The 21,614-nt window shown below is 41.2% G+C and overlaps 1 protein-coding gene and 1 long non-coding RNA gene across 5 annotated transcripts; one reads left to right on the top strand and one right to left on the bottom strand.

Moving 5' to 3' along the window:
• Positions 1-5,365: 5,365 nt before the first annotated feature.
• On the bottom strand, positions 5,366-13,324 carry LOC148509239 (interleukin-1 beta-like). 4 transcript variants are annotated; one of them, XM_088443195.1, is made up of 7 exons: positions 12,835-13,324; positions 11,401-11,455; positions 10,887-10,929; positions 10,126-10,345; positions 8,996-9,175; positions 8,198-8,340; positions 5,366-5,987 (listed from the first exon to the last, which is right to left on the bottom strand). In XM_088443195.1, the coding sequence occupies exons 2-7, from the start codon at positions 11,445-11,447 to the stop codon at positions 5,772-5,774; spliced, it is 849 nt and encodes a 282-aa protein (XP_088299321.1). In that variant the 5' UTR covers positions 11,448-11,455; positions 12,835-13,324; the 3' UTR covers positions 5,366-5,771. The 4 variants fall into 4 exon arrangements, with proteins under 4 accessions (XP_088299321.1, XP_088299323.1, XP_088299324.1 ...); XM_088443197.1 differs by lacking the exon at positions 12,835-13,324 and adding an exon at positions 12,612-12,828; XM_088443198.1 differs by lacking the exon at positions 12,835-13,324 and adding an exon at positions 11,917-11,936.
• Positions 13,325-14,922: 1,598 nt separating this feature from the next.
• LOC148509238 (uncharacterized) lies at positions 14,923-21,072 on the top strand. The gene is made up of 3 exons (XR_015869448.1): positions 14,923-15,045; positions 15,548-15,573; positions 20,606-21,072. It is a non-coding gene; the product is annotated as an uncharacterized LOC148509238 (long non-coding RNA).
• The last annotated feature ends 542 nt before the right edge of the window (positions 21,073-21,614 follow it).

Genomic DNA, 21,614 nt, shown 5'->3' with positions numbered 1-21,614 from the left:
CAATAGGTTGCAGCTCTGAATCAGGCCCAAAATGTTTAAATTGTAGGTAACGCTAAATTTCTATGTTACACAAGCCCCGCTTATCCTGGATGGTCCTAAATCCCAGGACTCCCTTTTGATGCTACAAAGTACAAAACAAACATTAGCAAGGATGAGCCAGGAGGGCAGGCTGGGTTCCCAAACAATAGCGTGAGAGGGGGCAATTTGGACAAGATCTGAGGCTGGTCTCTCAGCTTGTGTTAACATGCAATAAGTACTAATAGGAGGGTGTTGAACAGAGGGTACCCCAACAAAAGATGCTGAAGGAAATAAGGGGGAAATAGAAACTGCTGTACTAGTTACGATAGATTATTTGATTCAATACCCCGTATCATATAATGATTGATAGTCTGATTACATTCCAGGGGTGCTGCCTCTGACAACTAGGTTGACCAAATATAGTATAAAAAAAAAAAGAAAAGAATTGTCTGGTATTGGCATACACTTGAAAGAAATAAAAAAAAAAAAAAAAAAAAGAGTAAAACCCTACTATAAAATATAACATTTATTGGTATAAAATAAACATAATATGCAGTGAAATATTAAAAACAAACACATAGGGCCGTATTAAATTAGCCGCGAATGTACTTTTCGCCCTATTTAATTCCAAAAGACGTGAAAACGGGACCCGGCGAAACACAAACAGGCGAATAATGCTGTCAGATTTGTAGAAATCAGCCTGAAAACCCCCCAAAAGATGCACTAACATTGGGGTTCAATGTAGATGCCCCCGAATAGCCCTGCTGAAGTTATTTGGGGTATTTAAATTCTCTCATTAGCTGCTAATTAGCGTCTTTGCACAAGTAGTGAAGAATAGCATTTAGCAGTTTTTTTGGAGAAAATAACTAGTCCCAGCAAATTTAGGGTACATGAAAATGGGTGTAAGCATGGTTAAAAACCGCAAAAGTTAAGTTTTAAAAACGTTAAAAACGCACCTTCAGCAAGCACCTGCAATAAAAAAACACCACCCCCATACTTGCAGACCCCCCAAAAGCTTATTTCGCTAGTTTTTAAGTTTGTACCGCTACTTTGAGGTTTTTTTTCGCCCCCTTTTTCAAAGTCATTTTTTGAGGTGTTAATTTTTTTTAGGATTTTATGTGACGCAGTTATGCTTTGGGGGGCTGTCCCAAGGGTTCTGAGTGGTTTCCCAGCGTTTGCACCCCAAAACCGCATTGCGTTTTCGTATCCACGAAAAGTATTTGGAAATGAATACGGCGATACTTTTCCATCTGGCAAACTGGAAATTCTCAAGTAATTATTTGTAGAGAGAAATAAAAACCTCGACATACAGTATGAGTATAAAAATAGATATCTTAAATATTCAATACTAGGTGAAGTACCCAGCATTGCCCGGGTTTAAATCTTCAAGTTATTAAGTTTTATTATGTGATGTCATCCTAATCCAGTGCAAGGCCCAGAAACAGGCTCCCTGAGCCAAAGTTCTTCCCGGCGCACTCCGCCGGGAGGTCATAACGGGACCCTTACCACTCCATTAGGCATCCCAGACAACTTGCCACTGCTCTGTGAAGTTTTCATTCAAATCCATCCGATGGAAGGCCCAGAACACCAACAGGAGGTCCGACCAGGACCTCAACCCCCCTAGCATTTTGAAAAAGACACAGGAATGCACCAGAATCACGATGTAGCAGTGAAATGCAAACTATGGTTGTGGTCAGGCCCACCAAGAGCCTCGACGGGCTCGGGTAAAAAGGGGTGTGTCCTAATCACGGGAGGTGTGGCCACACCCCCTTAAGTAAAAATAAGTAAAGATTTGCCCGGCGCATAACCAGTGGGGGCCACGATCAGCTTGATCGCTTCCCCCACAGGCATAGGAGACTGATATAGCTGCTTCTTAACAGCCACAAGCAGTCTCCCAGTGCAGCCCAGCACACAGCAGTATGTGCTGGACTGCTGTGATGTAAGGGGGGGGGTAGCGGTGCCGGACCTAGGCCCCTCCAGCGAGCCCGGGCCCAGGTAATAAGTACCCTCTCCCCCCACTCTCGGCGCCCCTGGTTGTGGTTGGATAGTGGTGATGAAATTAAGTCCAGGAATAAATAGCAGACTGTTAATAGATGAATACGTTTCTTAAGCTTTACTGATACTGTGATTTGAAAGTGCATGAGTCCAGAACATGAACAACAGGAAAGCAGATGAACATAATCTTCAGTAAATATGCAAATGGTATGAGGCAAAAACAGGCTGTATCTGGTATAGCAGGATTCTCAGACACATGAAACCTAACTTTGAAAATGCAGATGAACTTGGCCAGTAATACAGAATAGCAGACAGGACCAGAATAAGCGACCTCTTAACATCAAACCTGGAACATTAATGACCGTAATGAATGCTGGCCTCAGGCCCAGGAGACTATAAATCCATCTGACAGGTGTAGTCCATGCTTGCTAATTAATTGATCAATCAATCACCAGGCATCTGATCTATAGCAATGTCGAAACAGCAGCACCTCTGGCAGGAACCAGAACTGCAGTTCATTTCAGAAGGACCTGGTGACCCTTGCTGGTAAAAAGGCATATAGCAAGGACAACAGCAAAACAGACAATGGGCCTGATTCAGACCCGCTTGCAAGCGCACAGGGCTCGCAAGCGGGTCGTTGTTTGCCCCCTACGCATGCGCCACCTCCGGCGTGCGCATGCGTGAGCCTCAGCGAGCGACTGAAGTTCAGTTGCTCCGGGGCTCGCTACAAGACGGGGCAGCTGTCGATGGTGAGTGACAGCTCACCTCGTTTTGTAGGCGGGGAGGGGGGTGGTTAGGCAAACGCAGGCGTTCCCTTAGGAACGCCTGGCGTTTGTGGGCAGCCCTACTGACATCACTAGTGATGTCAGTAGTGGACTTCCTGCTCTATTAGAGCATGAAGTCCACTCGAGCTTGCGGGAGCCGAGACCCTACAACAGGGTCTCGTCGCAAGCCCGATGGTTGCTATAATCGTGACCATCTAAAGGCCGCTCGCACAAACTGTGGGTGGTCACCCATAGCTTTGCAAGCGGGCTGGAGGAAAAAAAAAAAACCCAAAACACCCATCAGACCTGCGAGCGGGTCTGAATCAGGCCCAATGTCTTTTGGGATCCAATGTTACCACTCTGTGAAGTTTTCATCCAAATTATGTGAGGTCATCCAAATCCATCCAGTGGAAGGCCCAGAACAGGTTCCCTGGGTCAAAGTTCTTCCCGGCACACTTCACCTTGAGGTCCGGCCAGGACCCCAACCACTCCATTAGGCATTTCAGACCAATTGCCACCCCTCTGTGAAGTTTCCATCCAAATCCATTCAGTGGAAGGCCCAGAACAGGCTCTCCGGGTCAAAGTTCTGTCCAGAGTCCCCGGGTCAAAGTTCAGCCCAGTGCACATCAACGGGAGGTCCAACCAGGACCTCAGCCCCCTAGTATGTCTTCTGGGATCCAATGTTACCACTCTGTAAAGTTTTTGTCCAAATCCATCCAGTGGAAGGCTCAGAACAGACTCCCCGGGTCAAAGTTTTGCCAGGATACACCAACGGGAGGTCCGACTGGCACCCTAACTTCCCTAAAACCTGTCCAGGATCCAAGTGGACCACCTTGTGTTGGTTTCATCCCAATCGGTGCAGGGGTGTCCGAATGCATAACCAGATAGACAAACAAACAGACCAATTAATTTTATATATAAGATCCTTGGAATAGCTGGAGCACATTTGCAAGGTCCTGAGTGTAATTTCTGCCGTTAGCAATATAAACTGCAGTAAAATTGCGCAGATGGACCAGTGAGATATAAATTCTGCCCGCTGCAATTTAAGCTGCTATAGCAATTAAACAGATGTACTGATAATATTAAACACCCATTCCTGTGAACAGTACAAATAATAAGGTGAGTGTTAATTGAGGTTTATATATATCACTTTCCTCATCCAAAGGAGGTGTTACTTGTGTTGTGTCCCAATAATTCAGTGTGTAGAGTGTGTCCCAATTAACTCTATTGTTCTAATTGGTACTCTAGAGGTTATATTAATCACTGAAACTTATAGCATATTGAAGAGGAACAATGGTAAGATTCAGTGTTTTCCTTAATAATACACACATTAATCATGTTTACAAATTCTGATACTATAACAAGCACAGATACAGATACACCAGCAACCCAGGGAAAATAAGGTGCACGGACTGGAAGAGCATCGTCCTCAATATTCATCCACAACTGTTCTCTTCTTCATAATTGTAATTAGTTACTATTATACCCCTTTTACACCGGAGCTAAAACCCGGGTTTTTGAAGGGTTAACCTGGGCAGCTCCCTGGTGTATAAGGGGAGAGAGTTAGGTCGCCAGGTCGAGTGACCTGGCAATCCAACCCAGATAACTAGCAGGGTTTAACATGGGCGTAGCCCGTGAAACCCTGCTATGAGAACAGCGCACTCCGGGTCACGATGACATGGAGTGCGCTGCTAGCCGGTCGATTGGTCCGGCTTCAGTGGCGCTTGGAGATGACGTCATCTCCAAGCGACCACTTTCACTCCGCAAAAGCCGGGTCTATGCAGACCCGACTGCGGTGTGAGCGGCGCTGACTCGGGAATATCCCGAGTCGGCAAAATTCCGGGTCTGATCCGGATAGGAACTTTGTTCCAACTCCGGGTCAGACCCGGAATTTAGGTGGAAAAGGGGTATAACATTCTCTCTGTAGGCACTTTTCCATACTTTTGCCAACTGATTCACAGTGATTAACCTATTTTTCTGGATATACCATGGAATTACCGTAGATGCAGTTATAGCAACTCTCACTGATGCTCCACCTTGTATATCTGACAGTAATACACCTCATTAATTATCTTGTTTTAAACAATTATGATTTGATTGTCCCCCATCTCTGACTTGTGATGTGATGTATTTTATTGTATTTATACCTACCTGTATTTAGGAAATGCATTTATAAGCATTTTAGACATGTTTATAATAACACCTGGAGAAAGAGCTGACACTAAAAGGCGTTATTTCTAGAGTCACCATAACTATTGGCATTTTACTTGCATTGAGTTCACTTTTGTACCAGTAGATTATCAGAAGCTTCTTGTTCCATTTGTTGGCTGCGTTTAAATTTCTTTGCGTTTGATTTGCATATTTACTTGCATATTTATGAGCATTAATAACTATTCGTAAAACACCAATGAGCATGTGGCTCGAACTTGAGAAAAGAAAAAAAAAAGACTTAAATGTCCTTTGTGTTCAGCCTTTCACCTTACAATAACTCCCTTCAGGCCAGAGGACTTCTTGTTCATTTATTCTTTTAAAACAGCAGCATTTTTTGTTTATAAACCCATCAGAAGTGTAAATTACATCAATCACAAGAGTGAATTTTATTCCCATATTTTTTATTTATACTACATTAAGTCTCGTCATAATTTTTCCATAAATAGTATAAAAAAAATAATTACAAAGTAACCATCTAACATTGCTACATTAAATGCAAACTAAACATGTATAAAATATAGATATAAACCATAAGTGAACATGTTGGCGCTATACAAGTAAATGATAATAAATAAATATAATATAATATATAACTCTTGACATAGCCATTTTTTGCTCTCTGATCGAGAACCTGAACTTTATGAAAGTAATTACGATAAAACACATTCTGTTACGTCTGACCAATGACTCTGAGCGTCTGGAGGACAACTCATGTCAGAGGTGTAACAGAAGAGACACTGGCTCCTGGGCTGTACATAGTACATACATAGAAGTGGTTGGAACTCAGATTCGTTCTGGAGTAACTTCAAAATCCCTAATAAATACTTGATCGTTTTGTGGCTTCATTTGCACAAACTGGTGCTCCTGCTGTGACGTGCTAATGTACCATCCAGGGAAAGCCACGGATTCAAAGCTGGTGTTGTTACTGGTGTTTTGTGCTTTGTAGAAGAGATAGGGCAGTAGGTCATTGTTCTTTTTCCCTCGAATGTTGGTGACCTCCTAGGAAACAGAAAAAAGAAGAGTTTAGCTGAGACTCAGGAAAGAACAGACGTACACCGGACAGCTGAAACCTCACACCGTCTTTAGTTGCTTTTTACATTTTCGTCTATAACAAATTACATCTGTGAATAAACTTTTAGTTTAATTTTTCAGTGATAATTTCTCCTTTTTAAAGTACTTAAGAAGGAGGCATTTCTTCAAATTGAAAATGTTTTTCCTTCTGGTAGGCAATCCGGCACATATTAAATATTCAATTTGTGCGTAAACCTTTCTGTTATGAGCGGGACATTTCAGCTGACTTGCATTAATTCAGATTGAAAACAGTAGTCAGAGATCTATCATAAGCCTCCCATCCCCATTCACAATAGAAAAGAATTTGGCAGGTAGCCGAGTCTATTGTTAGTTTTTTTACTTATTACAACAACTTTGCAGCTCTTTGCAAAACAGTTAATCCCAAAGCTGGCATTAATTTGGTACATTATAATTATTTTTCCTTATATATAAGGGAACAGGAAACATAATACTAAAGGTGCATACACACGTAACGATTTTCTGAACGATTTGTCGATAACGACGTAGTTATCGTTAAATCGTTCAAAAAAATCAGTTGATGAGTTATAACGATGAACGATAATCACAAATGCGCACTCCCGTTTGTAGTTATCGTTCATCATCCATTTCAGACTGTCCAACATGACGATTTTCATTAAGGGAAGGAACATTATTTGTTCATCGTTTAAAAAATCGTTCATTACACTTCAAAAAAGCTTTCACTTATTCAAGGGAAAATCTGACAGAAAATTGTTGGTTACAAAATAGTTACGTGTGTATGCACATTAAGATTGATGTTATTGTTAACTGGATGATATAAATGTATACAAAACAAATTCAGCTGACATGTTTAACTGTTGTCTACAGATAATAGTAAATATTTGGTTAAAAAAGTATAATATTATAATTATAAACTTAGTATTTGTTGTGTTTGCACAATATAACTGCATGTTTATGTTCTGTTTATTGCATTTGAATATCTTTGCACATAGTTTTGATTGATTAAAGAGAAGTGTATAATGAGCCAGGATTCAAGAAGGAGGGACCCACTTGCCAGAACAAGGTAAGATGCCGATGCAGTGGGAGCACTGACCACCCCCCATCCCCGTGGATCTGCCTGTGGCTGAAGGGCAAACTAGGCCCCCCTGGGTTGCACGTGGTGCCGCACACATTATTTTATTCATATATTTTTTTGGAGAGTATGGGCCCACATCCCCTCCGATTTAGCCCAATACCCCTACGGTACCTGGGCCCGATGCTGCTCTCTACGGCCCTGAATGTAAGAGTTAGTCATTAGTGGGAGGGTTAGGGTTAGACTGCGAGAGAGGAGGATTAAGGTTAGATTGCGAGGGGGGAGGATTAGGGTTAGGCTGTGAGATAGGAGGATTAGGGTTAGACTGGGGAAGGGGAGGATTAGGGATAGGCTGTAGGAGGGGAAGATTAGGGTTAGGCTGCGTGAGGAGAGGATTAGGGTTAGGCTGCGGGAGGAGAGGATTAGGGTTAGGCTTGCGGGAGGAGAGGATTAAGGTTAGGCTGTGGGAGGGGAAGATTAGGGTTAGGCATGCGGGAGGAGAGAATTAGGGTTAGGCTGTAGGAGGGGAAGATTAGGGTTAGGCTGCGTGAGGAGAGGATTAGGGTTAGGCTGCGGGAGGAGAGGATTAGGGTTAGGCTTGCGGGAGGAGAGGATTAAGGTTAGGCTTCGGGAGGCGAAGATTAGGGTTAGGCTTCGGGAGGCGAAGATTAGGGTTAGGCTGCGGGAGGAGAGAATTAGGGTTAGGCTGCGGGAGGAGAGAATTAGGGTTAGGCTGCGGGAGGGGAGAATTAGGGTTAGGCTGCGGGAGGGGAGAATTAGGGTTAGGCTGCGGGAGGGGAGAATTAGGGTTAGGCTGCGGGAGGGGAGAATTAGGGTTAGGCTGCGGGAGGGGAGAATTAGGGTTAGGCTGCGGGAGGAAAGGATTAGGGTTAGGCTGCGGGAGGAAAGGATTAGGGTTAGGCTGCGGGAGGAAAGGATTAGGGTTAGGCTGCTGTAGGGGAGAATTATTTTCATCTAGCATAGGAATGGAGATGTAGATATGCAACATGTGCTTATGGGGTGTTATATTTATGGGGTGTTATATTGTTGCTGTCACTGTCAGGAACAGCCATCCAAATATACTCACCGTCAGAGATAATACTGGGGTACTGGCCTTATCTTCTTCAGGAATACAAGTTAAAAAGAGATTGCGACCAGCAATACCCAATGTGACTGGAAGTTTCTCTTCCACAAGAGGTGCTGAAATGTAGCTGCCCACATTTATCTTAACTGAAAGAAGAAGAAAAAGTCTGTAAACAATTTGTTCTTATTTCATAATACAATCAGGTGTGTATATGGAGGTGTACAGTGTACACTGCATATTCTATGTATCAGAGACCTCTGTATGACTAGGATTTTATCCAGATAGTAATAGCTTAAGTTTATTACACTAAAATAACAGTTATACCCTATGGGGTATATTTACTAAACTGAGGGTTTATAGAAGTGGAGGTGTTGCCTATAGCAGTCAATCAGATTCTACCTATCATTTATCTAGCACCTTCTAGAACATAATAGCTAAAATCTGATTGGTTGGTATGGGCAACACCTCCACTTCTATAAAACCGCACTTTAGTAAATATACCCCTATAAGTAGATACATAACCTGTATGGGGTGAGAGGGAAAACCTGCCATATGGACAGACGCAATGTGCCATTTCAGAACCGCCCATCACCCTGAATTGATTTTCCCACGATAGTATTCACAGAAAAACTTTGTTATTTAAATCAAATTTGCTAACCCTGTGAGCTTCTTATACTGTGTTCTGGTATATGGTGCTCACTGCAGTAATTATGTGCTACAATCTCATTATTATTGCAGGACACAAAATAAACAAATTGTTTTCCAGAATAGAGAGTAACAAATGCATTAAGGATTACTTACCTTGTTGCTCAAGATTCTTCCCTTGTAAAAACAAGGCTACAAGCCGAGCGCTGCCTGAAAACTCCTGCAGTGTCAGACACTTCTGTCTGTAGTCTCTAATAATGTGGACAATTGTGTTTCTGCGTCGCAATTTGGGTGGAGGCGCGCTGGTTTCCTCTATGTTGTTTAACGGAATTTCCTCTAAAGAGAGAAAAATCACAAATTAAAAAAAAATGTATATTGTCCATTTTCTTGCACTCAGAATACATGACGTTGTGTGGTCTGTGTGTTTCCCAGACAGGAACTGAAACCTTGCAGCAGGGCAAATGTTCTAGAATGACTCTCAAGGGGATGTGGTTCTAAGGCAACTGATTAAATATATAAATATTTGCCTTATTTATTACAATATTCAGTTTTTATTCTCATTTGAATGAATGCAAATTATATCCATAATAATTATTAATATTTTAACTGCTTGACTTTGTCATACTGTCTCTAAAAATATTGGGGATTTACTTGACATATACTATGTCATACCAGCCGCTAGGTACATGTCAATTTTGCAGTTTAGGGCAAAACTTGGTCCTCAAGGCACATTAACAGTCCAGGTTTTAAAGATATCCATGATTGAGCACATATGGTGCAATCAAAAGTAGCTGAGCTACTAATTAAGCCACCTATGCTTAAGTATGACTATTCTTAAAACCTGGACTGTCAGAGAAAATGCTCTGAAGCCATGTAAATCTATATAAACCACTGAGAGCTGGTCACGCTGAACAATTAAACTGTTCCTATTCCATATTATATTGTATGTCAGCATCCGTAGTCTGATATTTAACATCAGAATGCATTATGGTTTTTAATTAATCATTTAGTAAAATATTTATATTTTTCCATTTTTTAATACATTTCCTTTTTTTAATAAGTCCTAGTTTCATAACAAAAATAGACTTATGTCATTGTTTTATAAGCAAACAAATGAGATCATTGTATAAAGTAATACATGTTGCATTGTTAAAAATAAAATAAAATTATATTGGTAATTTATATTTAGTTTTACAAATATATACATTCAGTATGATCTCAATTTAAATAGCATGGGTTCCATGTTGGGAGTCTATATATGAATTAATTACTGCAGGTGAGCTTACCCTCCACTAGGATGTGATCCAGCAGGTCACTGTCATCGAAAAAAGATAATTTGTCACAACCTTTCCCTCTCTTCAGCTTTTCCACAACTACCACCAGTGTTATTGCCTTCTTAAAGCAGTGCAAAGGCTTGTTAGGGTTTCTTATCTCTGTCTTTATTCCAGATCTGCATGTTGACCAACTTGTATTATGTGAAGTCCATTTTAAATGTTCCATGCTGGTCTGAGGGAAAAAAAAACTTCAGATATTTTCTATGTTGTGTATGTATTCTGATCTTCAATGTAAACCTAACAAAGTTCTTAAACAATCTGCTAAAAAATATGTATAACTTGCATTTACAAACAAAACTGTTTTGAAAAATAAAGGTTCCAAATCCTGAATTTATACTTTTTACATATTGTCTTTAAAACCCCCAAAACAATCCAAATTAACATATGTGTGTGTGTGTGTGTTATTCTTTTAAATATATATACTTTTATGATGAGAGAGAGTGAATAGACATTTTGGCTTTGCTTAAATCAAGGAGATTTAAAATGTCGGGGTTTCTTTTTTTTTTTTTTTACAAAAGCTAACATATTGTGTCATTTTTCTGGATTTAGCTAAATAGTATTCATTTTAACAGTATTGGCACATAAAATAACAAAAGAAAAAAAACAAATTAACTGCACTGATGTAGCCTGTTTAAACTGATGAGTTAAATTAGCATAATACTACAAATCAATTTATTTGTGTTTAAATAACAGAATTGTCATGTGGAAATTACCTTCATTTCACAGGAATATTCAGCATAAAATTCTTCGTTTTCACTGAAGATACAAAAAAATATATATATTTTCTCGACAATGTGAGGTACAAATATTCTACCATCAACCTTTATAATTCTACTGTCTAAAGGCCCCCATACATCAGAGATTGATTGCAGCAATCGTGCAATTTGCAATCGATTGTCTATAAAAATCTTTCCCTTTTTCAATCGATTGTTTCAATTCTGCAATCTGCAATCAATTGATAAAGGGAAAGATTTTTATACACAATCGATTGCAAATTGCACGATTGCTGCAATCAAACTCTGATGTATGGGGGCCTTAAGGCAGCATCCAAAATGTCCTTATATTGGTAATGTAATAGCCACTGATTTGGACTTTGGCAGCAACAAACATATATTTTTAGCTGTTTGCTGCCTTCCACATGAAAGCTCCCCAACATGGATGCTGCAAACTGCCTCATTACAGGTTATGTAATACAACATTCTTCTATAAAATAATAATCTAAATTACCTGTAACAGTCCATTGCTTCGATGTTAAATTCAGGAACTGCTGCCATTGTTAAATCTGTAGATAAATATAATAAAAATTATATATATATATATATTATCACAAATTTTGCCCATAATCATTGAAAAATATATCCTGAAAATACAAGAGGAAACAAAAAGTCACTTGTTACCTGTTGCTTTAAAGAATTCAGCTAGTCCTATAGAGGTTTTTTTGCTCTAGGCAGAGGAAATGTTATCTGTCTGAATGAACTGGCTTGTCACTTTGCTTCAGTGGACTTTATAGGCAAGTAGACCGGATGATCGTGCAATGCAGGAATTCACATGCCCCCTCCCCTCTAAAACACACACTATGGGAACTCATATTTAAATATGCATTTAAAAATAATTTCAGGATGTGGAAGTGACATGTAAAATATATTTAAATTACAATGAAATACAGATGGCACTAACACATTAAATATATACATTTAGACTACAACTGCATTTCCGGGCAAATAATCTTTGTAGTGTTATTACCTGCTCAAGATGTCAAACAAAAATTTTATCTATTTTTGATGATTTTCCTTATGATGATGCAAAACAGAAAAATAAGAATAAATTAATCTCTATCCTTATAAATATGCATATATATATTTTAACACCCACCCCTCTAAAAAAATGCAAATCATTATGTTGTATTTGTACTATAAGAGGGTCTCTTGTGTAAATGGCCCCTGCATCAATCCTTTATCTGGGTATTTCCTGCTTGGTGTGAAGCAAAACCTCTGCTGTGAGGTTACCAGAAATGTTCCACTGCTTATAATCGCTCCCACAGTACAAGCTGGTTGTATGGGGGAGGGAGGTCTGTTCTAATGCAAGCCCTCAGCGTTATTGATGAATGCACAAAGACAATGGGGGGAGATAAAGATATTCAATTGAGTTCAACCCATTATATCTGGCTTATAGATCTGTAATCAAATACAGTATATTTAGCAGGGCCCCTGTGGGGTGCAACTCCTAGACCTGCTAGGAAAGTAAATGCAAGTATGACCTTGTACCTAATTTGACATAAAATATAACTTTTACTAAAACGATTAAGGTTACACCACATGGTGGCATAATGCACCTGGTTGAAATGTGGACACACAGCGCATATTTACTCCGATTCAGCGATTTTTAGCCATTGCACATGCATGAAAGTCGCACTGTGCTAGAATTGCTATTACACTTACAGAATCACTTGCACAGTGAGTGACAGGTAGTCAGCGTTTCTAGGAATGTATTTCAAAGGTATTTTGATACGGCTTTAACATTTGGAAAGAGATTGCTCTTGGGACATTCTCGCACAGGAACAGGGGCGTATCTATAATGGGTGCAGGGTGTGGGGTGTATACGGGCCCCTAGGTCCAGGGGGGCCGCCACTGCACATCCTACACCCATATTTTTAATACTTACCTCTCCAGAGCGCCGCGTCGGCGGTAGCTGCTGTGCCACTTCCCCGGTGACCTGCGCATGCACAGTAGATTAGATTCTGGGCACAGATTAGTGCCCAGAGTCTACAGCTGCACTCAGTTCGCTGCCGGGGAGAGAGGAGGGGGCCCAGGATGGAGGCTGCACATGGGCCACCTCCTCTCTTAATACGTCCCTGCGCAGGAAGTGTTAATGTTAATGACTATCCTGAGATCAGCAAAGGCCGCATGTTAATTTAAAGCTATTTTAAACAATGGATTTCCTGTGCGTCTCTGTGTAAAATTCAGTAAATGCAGTTTGCGGTTTGCAAGAATTTCCTGTACATTTGGAGACGTCATATGCTAATTCTACTCCTGTTTAAACCTCATAGGGCCTGATACAGATCCGCATGCAATGCCGATATACAGGGCTGCCATCAGGGGGGGACTGCCGGGACTAGAGTCCCGGGCCCGGACCCTTGCAGTATGGGAGGGGGCCCGTGCCCGATCCTACCCCCGATGTACAGCTCACACTATTTACCCTTCCCCTTCCCATGGGCCGGCCAGATTCCCCTCTACAGCCTGTGACTGAAATGGGGGCGGAGCCAAGGTGACAAGCTCCGCCCCCCATACACCCGCGAATCGCGGCATTGTGGAGGGGGCGGGGCTATTGATGCGAGGTGCCCGATATCATTAGCAACCTCCTGTTGCATCAAAATGTAAGTAATAATAAGTATGTACTGTGTTTTAGCATGTGTATGTATGTGTCTGTATGTGTTACAGTGTATATATGTTAGTGTGTATATATATGTATGTTAGGATGTATATATGTGTATGTTTGTGTTACAGTGTATAAACTATATATGTGTATGTATGTTAGTGTGTGTATATATATATATATATATATATATATATATATATATATATATATATATATGTTAGTATATGTATGTGTTATAGTGTATATACTGTGTGTGTATGTATGTTAGTGTGCATATGTGTATGCATGTGTTAGTGTGTATGTATGTATGTATGTGTTAGAGTGTACATACTGTGTGTGTATATATGTGTAAGAGTGTATATGTGTATGCATGTGTTAGTGTATATATATGAACATATATGTGTTAATGTGTATATGTGTGTTATATATAATATATACATGTTTGCTATAAACTGTATAATATGTGTGTGTATGTGTATATATATATATATATATATATATATATATATATGCAACTTGTCGCTCGGCACTCAGGAAGAAGAGAATACCACCAGGTGCCTTCCTGCAGCGTATATAAAGTTCATTCCTATAGTGTGGTGTAGCAACCACACACAAAAAGGAAAAGGCGTCACTCCTGGACTTTGTGAAAAATATTATATTGAAGTCATCAAATATACAAATAGTCTGGTCGACGTTTCAAGGTCTTACGACCTTTTCATCAGGACTGTGAAAAGATCGTAAGACCTTGAAACGTCGACCAGACTATTTGTATATTTGATGACTTCAATATAATATTTTTCACAAAGTCCAGGAGTGACGCCTTTTCCTTTTTGTGTGTGGTTGCTACACCACACTATAGGAATGAAATGTATATATATGTATGTATATATATATATATATATATATATATATATATATATATATATAGATCACCAGACGGGCAGCACTCCAAACACCATTCAGATAAACTTCACGGGTGCCCTCCAAGGTATCCCAGCAAGAGATCCAAATGCAGCAAGTGAACGGAGGCACTCCAAAATAATGCAACAAAGCTAGGCAAATAGTTTCAACGTTTTGACATTTTATTATCTCGTCTTCAGGATGTATCCTGAAGACGAGATAATAAAATCTCAAAACGTTGAAACTATTTGCCTAGCTTTGTTGCATTATTTTGGAGAGCCTCCGTTCACTTGCTATATGTATATATGTATGTATGTACATATATATATATATATATATATATATATATATATATAAATATGCTATACCCTGTATATATTATATATGTGTGAGTATATAAGACCCCCCCCCCCCCCCCGAAAATCCTGCGTATGCCGTGTTCAATACAAGTGTTATTTTCCTTTGGAGTCGGTGCGCATGACATCATGACACGCCACTGGAAGGAAGATGTCAGAGGAGCCGCGGCGTGTGATGAGCAGCGCCAGACAGACCTGGAGGAGAATGGCAGAAGGAAGGCTCATTCTTCAAGGCTATAAGGTAAGTCATGACTCATGCGGTAGCGGGGGAAGGGGGGTGGAGGGCCCAGGGGCCCTGCCTATTTTGTCAGTCCCAGGCCCCACAATTTCTAATGGCAGCCCTGCCGATATATATGCAGCTTGAGCGATTGTTAGCCGTTGCACATGCGTGTAAGCCGCAGTGTGCAAGTGCAGTGATTGTTTGCAATTACGCTTGCACAGAGGTTGCACTCGCACAGTGAGTGACAGGTAGTCAGTGTTTGGGGGAGGTAAAGGAAGGTGGTTAGAAAAACGCAGGCGTGTCAGACCATTTACACACTGTTTTCTAGGCATCCATATGTAACCCCACTTACAGGGATACTAAATTTATGTGCCTCCACCCAAGCCAAAGATGGTTAAGTATATCTGTATTTATGTATCTATGACTTTGTCTAAGGCTTGCTTGGGAAAGCCCTCAAGATATTATGTTTTGCATATTATAAGATTAACACATTAATACCACATATGTCTTTTCCTCTCTATAGATTCCTATATCAGATGTCTCCTTACGGTAAGTATCACTCTGCCCCACAGATAAGTATAACAAAATTTTTATGTAAGTATGTTAAACAATATGAATACTCGTACTTTTACAATAATATACAACTCAGTTTAAGGCTGTTAAGCATAGACTACAGGAACATTTCTATAATACACAGTAAATATACATACAATAATAAAATTTTCCCCTTTTTACAAATAACCCAAAAAATGTGCTAACAAAAGACTCTAAACCTGTCTCCACCTTTATTATATAAAAAAGTAGTCTCTCTGGTAATCCATGGACTATATAAAGAATAGTGTCATTAGTAATACAGTTCCCTGTATTGGATCGTATCCGTACAGCTCCTGGGGATCAGATGCTCAGAGTTATTTGATGCCTTATGGTCCAAATAATAACAGGTCTATTTTTCCTTATAGCTAGCTTCAATACTGCTCCTATGCTTGGGCAGCAGCCGATGTACAAGCCAGTGCTATATGCCCGAAGCTAGACTATTGACTTGAGTTATAGTTTCCCCTCCAGTACTAAATTGCGATAATATGAACAGATCAATGGATACTATCATGTATTGAGAGGATCCTCCCAAACTTCCGAAGGCAGTTAACCCACACCTCCTGGGGCACTCCCCCGAATACCTCCTAACTATACTTTTGTCATTATAGACTGTAAGGCTCCAGAGTATACAGTCTTAACCGAGTGATGTGTTTGCACTGCAGTGTATTAGCTTTACTCACTGCTGCTGACAGGCGCTACTGCCTCTTCCAGCTATTTATCCTCCGCTCAGCTGCTGGAATACACTACTACTGGCTGTCATTCAATTTTGCTACCTTTCAATTTATCACCACCGCCTCATATGAAGCGCTGCTACTGGCCCCTTCTCTGGTCCGTCAAACGCTCACAGCAGCCTCTAGACTTAGCTGGCCACCGTCTCTTTCCCCGCAAGGACTGCTAACAGCTGCCAGCCACAGCACTACTGCCAGGGGCTTCAGCCGCTCTCCGACTCTGCTTCTCCTACTGACAGCTGACAGCCACAGTGCTGCTGCCGGGAACTGCAGCCGCTCTCCCCGCTACGATTTCTTTTTTTTTCTCCTACTCCCCCAGTCTCCAAGGTAGGACCGTCGGGGAGACCCGTGGACTAACTGACCTAACAACTGACTTAACAGTACTCCTGCCCGTACGGTACTACTGGCTTCTACCTCAAGCTGCTTCATCCAGAACTTTCTGACCCTCAGACCATTATATTAGACATATATTACATAGTATACAATTAAATCAAACATATAACACATTGTATACATAACTATTATATCCTATGTTAAAAACACACATATCCCCTTAAAGTATTTATTGCTATATTATCATTGCTATTAGCCATACATAAATATGGCTACACATACATTTGCCACTGCGTCGTTGCTAGCAGCAGGAGAGCCCTCTGAGTGTCTGGAGATCCACTACGTCTGCGACAGCTAAGACTTAAGCCGCACACACACTCGATGATTTTTATTTGATATGGACGATAATAATATCGTTCATATCGTTCCGTGTGTATGCAGTCATTAACGATGTCATTTGTCGTCAGTACTGTACATGCAGACCAATCTGATGAGATCATCAAGAATTGCCTGTTCAGAGATGTGGCAGGATGACTTCACTGAAAGATATATTTAAATATATCTTTCACTGTCTACACCCAATATCGTGTGTCCTGCACTACAGAAAGTTCAAGGGACATCTTTCACCAATATCATTCATACAGCACATCGTCTAGTGCAGGGGTTCCCAAACTTTTTTGAATCACGGCGCCCTACAGTATCAGCATTGTTTTCACGGCACCCCTAAGCTAAAAGTTTGTTATCGAGACATTCACACAAAATGTAGTAAAGTAGTAAAGTGAAGTAAATTGTGCTGACCTGTCATCCTTTGGTTTTGTTTATGTTTGTCCACAAATGTACATTACATTGACCATAAATAATTGGATTTGGTGCTGGACCACCAACCTGAGGCACCCCTGCAAGTGTCCCGAGGCACCCCTGGGTGCCAGGGCGCACAGTTTGGGAACCACTGGTCTAGGGTGTATATGAGCCTTTACTCAGAAGGCTGATGGCCCTCTGATCTGCGTTTGATGTTTCCGGCTTTGTGCATGAGTGGTGGATGTGATGCTTTCAGTGGGCACCTCTAAGCACTGGATAGCTAGTGGGTCTATTTGTGAGACAAATCTGTAATCGCCTTGCGGAGCAGTCATCTGAATCACAAGAACTATAAGGCACTTTTCACAGCAATGCATCTGATACTGCATCCAATGCAAATGGGTTGAAGTTGTGGGAATTAATATTCTAATGAGTTTGAAGGCATCTAGAATGTGCCTTTAAGTGGTTTGCCCAGTGCCAGATGTTTATTTGTCCTCAGAGGGGGTTGAAATAGGTCTTTAGAGAACACTTTTATTGTGATGTCTTTTGCACCACCTAGATGTCTTTTTTTGGGGGGAAGACATAGTTATAATGCACAAATGCCAATGTAACTATATTATTTAAACATGTAAACATGACACAAAACATAAATACAGTCCTAGGGGCATATTTACTAAATTGGGAGTATTTAGAAATAGAGATGTTGCCCATAGCAACCAATCAGATACAACTTAACATTTAACTAGCACCTTCTAGAAGATAATAGCTAGAACCTGATTGGTTGTTATGGGCAACATCTCCACTTCTATAAACTGTCACTTTAGTAAATATATCCCCTAATGTCTCCTGACCCGCAATGACATTTATACGGTCCAATTGAGCATTATTTTAGGTGTAAAGGTGGAAAAGTGTAATTAATTAAGTGGTCCAAAAGTTGTAGTAAGCCGAACCTCAGAAGGACATGTGTATTTCTGTATTAGACCGCAATCCCCCAAATGATCCTCCTGAATCTTTGCACAAAGACAATTGTCGAAAATGGAAAGTAGGTATGTTCCTTTGTGTGCACAAGGTCATCTTGTGGGGACCATTGCAAACACTGAAATGGACTGCCCATCCAGATGTTTTACATTGAGTAATGGTGACTGCATGGTGCTAAAGCAGGGGTGGGGAACCTTTTTTCTGCCGAGGGCCATTTTGATATATACAGTATAACATTATTTGCGAGCCCGGTGCAGGCCATGTCCCTCTCCTCATGATGTCACATATGGGCGGGGCCACAATCGCTGGTGATTACAGCAATACCCAGAGCATCCTGAGGATGATCCAGGGAACTCGTGTGACCGTATGAAGTGCCCTAAGGACGCTCCAGGTGGCAATGCTGCATAGATTCTGGCTGTAGGGTGCCATTCTAGACACTCTGCTAGCCAGATCAGGCTAGCAGAAAAAAGCTCAGAGGGCCAGACCAAATGATTCCGAGGGCCTTATACGGCCATCGGGCAGGAGGTTCCCCATCCCTGTACTAAAGGGCCCAACCATGGGTGAAACGCGTAGTTAAAGTTTGCATGTCACTGATCCCTGGTAAGAGAGAGTAAAGCAAAGTTCAGCATAGCAAATGTTTCTCAATAGTAGGAATTCAAAGCTTCTGCAAAACATAGCAATCATCACTTCCCCATAATTTTTACAAGGGAAGAGATTTTTAGTTTTCCATTTTATTTGTATAAATCAATTTAAGGGTCTATGGTTTTATATTTTCAGTAGAGTTGTTTGGCAAATGCAATTATATACTAATATCAGTAAATATAATATACCCCACAGCCTTTCATCCAATACATAGGAACAAAAGGCATGTTATATTGTGCAGTGGGAATATTTGTTATTATAACTGTGGTTTTGGGGGTTTTTGTGCCTTAACGCAATCTGTGTAAAATCAAATTTGGGATTTTTCGGTACTTTCTCTTTCCTTTGGCTTTATGTTGTCTCCTTTAAATGGACAGTTGTTAAAGTATTAACTCATGCATGTAAATTTCATTGTGCTGGTATTTTCACCTCTTCAAAGTAATATGTTGTAGGAGAGAGTTGGAGGGTTTGCAGTTGCTGGTAGCACAGGAAAGTGGGAGATGCAGTGGCTTAGAGGCATAGTTTTATTGTACAGCCGCTTAGAAATGGGTCATATCTGCAGCTGGCAGGGCCGGATTAGGGCCACTTGGGCCTGGAGATAAAAATGATCAAAGCCTAAGAGCTGTGACCAGTGCTGTGTGGGAGCCCTGTGAGCGTGTAAACCCCCTACACTATCAGCCCCAATGTCTCCCTAAATATGTAGAAGCAGAAACATTGCATCATTTGTGTAGACAATAGAAACACAACTGTAATACTTTGTGGCCGATTGTCTGGCCAGCTGGGGGCTGGTCATCATTATACTGTCATGATGGTGACCTATTATTAGGTGGAGGGCTGGAGCTGTAGTCCCATACGCCCTATTGTTATTCTGGCCCTGATAGCTGGCGTCATGGAGGGGAGGTGTTTTTGCTTGGTACATGTGTGAGTTCCATCTGTGAGAGTGTGTGAGAACAGTGGCTGCTCAGTGCAATGCTCCAGATTGGCAGCTGAAGCACAAACAGAAGTTTGTCCATCATCAAATCTCTGCGATCAGGCTTCCACCCCCAACGTTCTGCTACAATGCACTCACAAAAGTGGTCAATAATCTACTTATGGCAGTGTATAAGGGCAACTTCTCCATACTTATCATTCTGGACTCTCTTTGCTACCCTCAAGACTATTGATCATCTATTTCTTTTACACAGCCTTCACTTCATTGGCCATTGTGGCACATTTCTTTCCTGATCACTTATGACCTAGCTAACATTTCCATCAGCGTCTTTTCCTCTGTAATTCTCCTCTCCTACTATCTGTTCCTACACAGCTCTGTTCTTGGTCCTCCACTTTTCCCACTGTGTACATCTTGTATTGGGGTTCACACATGCACATGAGCTCAGCAGTAATGTCATCCCGACGGAGCATCTCAGCAGAGGAGAAGACATGTCGGTAACACACTCCCCTCTAACAAACACACACACAAGGGATTATATTTTGTCAGTATCCAATTAACCTATCAATATGTTTTTGGATTGTAGGAGGAAACTGGAGCATACAGAGGAAACCCATGCCAACATGGGGAGAACACTACATCCATCTTCACATGGATGCCCTAATGCTATGTAATGCTCAACATGTCCAAAAAAGAGTTTGTCATCTTATCTCACCACTTACCCGCCAATTTCCCCCACCATCAATATCACCACAACTGCTTCAGTCTCCCAAGCCTGGCCTTTGTGTCACACGTGCCTCTGCCCACTGCTTTATCCACACATTCAGTCTCCAAGAACTGTTACATCCATCTTTGAAACTTTGCCAGGATACATCTTTGTTTTAATTAAGACACTACCAGAGCTCTTATTCACTATCACATCATCTCTCTTAGTCATCATCTTGACTTATGCAACCTTCACCTATCTGGCATTCACCTCACCCAGAATGAAGATGGATTTTTGGCACAAAAGAACCCAATATGAAATAAACAGATAAATAGGCCTTATTCAGAGCAAGACGTAAATGCAGTTTTCTGCCTCTTTTAGCTGTAAGTTGCATTTTTGAATTGCACATGTGTGAATTTTTAGTGATATGACTGTGATGTGAGTGCATATACTTAGGAGGCCAGAACTGGGTCTGGAATGGGCTTGTAGCCACAGACATTGGCTGTGTTTACGCTAGCAGTGGGCATGCAGATGTGACCAAACTACAGTAAGGTTTGTAGTCACGAACAGGACCGTAGCTAGGGTAGTGCGGCCAGTGCCATCGCACAGGGCACCACAGCTCAGGGGGTGCTGTTTGGGCCTGTCAAATTTCTGTTTATTATCATTCTTGCTTGTAGCTTCCTCTTATTTCATCCCCAGCATCTCCTGGCCTCTCCTGTCTCTTCCCTGGCCCTTCCCCATGAAGCCATGGCCCTTTTTTGGGTGCATTATGTCCCTTTGAAAAATGAGGGTGGCGCCAATGCTGTTTCTGGCACAGGGCACCAAAAAGTCTAGTTACAGCTCTGGTCACGAAGTGCGACTTTATTGTCCAGCGAAAGGTTACAAGCGT

The sequence above is a fragment of the Taudactylus pleione genome, unplaced genomic scaffold (assembly GCF_031769625.1).
Source record: "Taudactylus pleione unplaced genomic scaffold, aTauple2 ptg000329l, whole genome shotgun sequence".
NCBI lineage: Eukaryota > Metazoa > Chordata > Amphibia > Anura > Myobatrachidae > Taudactylus > Taudactylus pleione.
Note: the sequence above shows the minus strand (reverse complement) of the source record. Positions and strands in the feature narration are given on the sequence as shown.